The sequence below is a fragment of the Haplochromis burtoni genome, unplaced genomic scaffold (assembly GCF_018398535.1).
Source record: "Haplochromis burtoni strain Fernald_Lab_line unplaced genomic scaffold, NCSU_Asbu1 Contig_1397, whole genome shotgun sequence".
Lineage (NCBI taxonomy): Eukaryota > Metazoa > Chordata > Actinopteri > Cichliformes > Cichlidae > Haplochromis > Haplochromis burtoni.
In genome coordinates, this window is record NW_024583758.1 from 42437 (window position 1) to 43482 (window position 1046).

Here is a 1046-nt window from a genome sequence, read left to right on the forward strand (position 1 = left end):
GATTTTAACATCATGAACACTGATGTCATAGCTTCATTTCTGTAAATATCATTTGAAGAAACTGAGTTCAGTGTTTGATTTTTTTGCAGCGATCTTTAGCGCGATATTTTGCATCATGCCCATTGCTCAGATTGCAATTGGTGAGCTCCATACTTACTTACTTGAATGAGTGTTCAAAGGTGTTGAAGTTTTCCAGGCAGCTCTGATTGTACTTTTTGAGTCATCCTCCTTGTGTCCACCAGGGGCAATATACCTTCATGAGTGTCCGCGCCAGCACTACATCCCCATCTATCTGATAGTGTTAGGACTCTCAAGCCTGTTGTTCGTGTTGCTCTCCTGCTTTCCCTGTGCCAAAGAGCCAGAAGAAGGCACCTCCAACCCTCTGAGCACAATCTACAAAGCCTGGAACTCACTGGCAATGTTCTTTGTCTTCTGCTGGTTTATCGCTGGTGAGTTAAAAAGTCAAGGAAGTGACCTGTTTCTGGTTGGCTGCCTGTTAAAATTGTGTAAATACAGTCGTGGACATCAGACAAACCACCGGCATAAATTCACACCGAAGAGATTAAACATTAGCTCTCAGCACCACAAACAGAACATGACTCCTTCTAGGCAATGTTTACAGTGCGCAGTGTGTTTCTATTATAGACCACATTCGTTTCAGCTGCATGAAGCTTTAAAAGGCCACAAAAAATATGATACTGTGTAAAGTGCTGTCCCTCCTTCATGTGAATCAGATTCATCATAGCAGACATTGAGTCTTATGTACCCAGGGTGCAGGATTCTGTCTAATCATTAAAACTTGTGGCTCATTAATACATATTAATAGCACAGCGTGAAAGAAGCTAGCCACAACAAAAACAAGGACGTAAATTAGGACTGTAGTCTTTAGGGTTGAGTGTCTGATTGCTCAATATGCTCTCTATTCTCATTAGTCAGAAGATCAATAGTAGGGCTGAACGATATATCGCATTTGCGATAATATCGCGACATGATCAAGTGCAATTTTCTAACCGCAAAGGCTGCGATTATACTCTGGACATGTCCAA

At 41.7% G+C, this 1046-nt stretch overlaps 1 protein-coding gene across 1 annotated transcript in view; it reads left to right on the forward strand.

Annotated features, from left to right (window-relative positions):
- LOC121813288 (transmembrane protein 272-like) overlaps positions 1-1046 on the forward strand; it is a gene marked incomplete in the record, with an annotated part of 37484 nt that overhangs the window by 32818 nt on the left and 3620 nt on the right. The window contains 2 exon segments of the mRNA XM_042216955.1: positions 90-140; positions 243-449. Coding sequence (XP_042072889.1) covers positions 90-140; positions 243-449 — 258 coding nt within the window.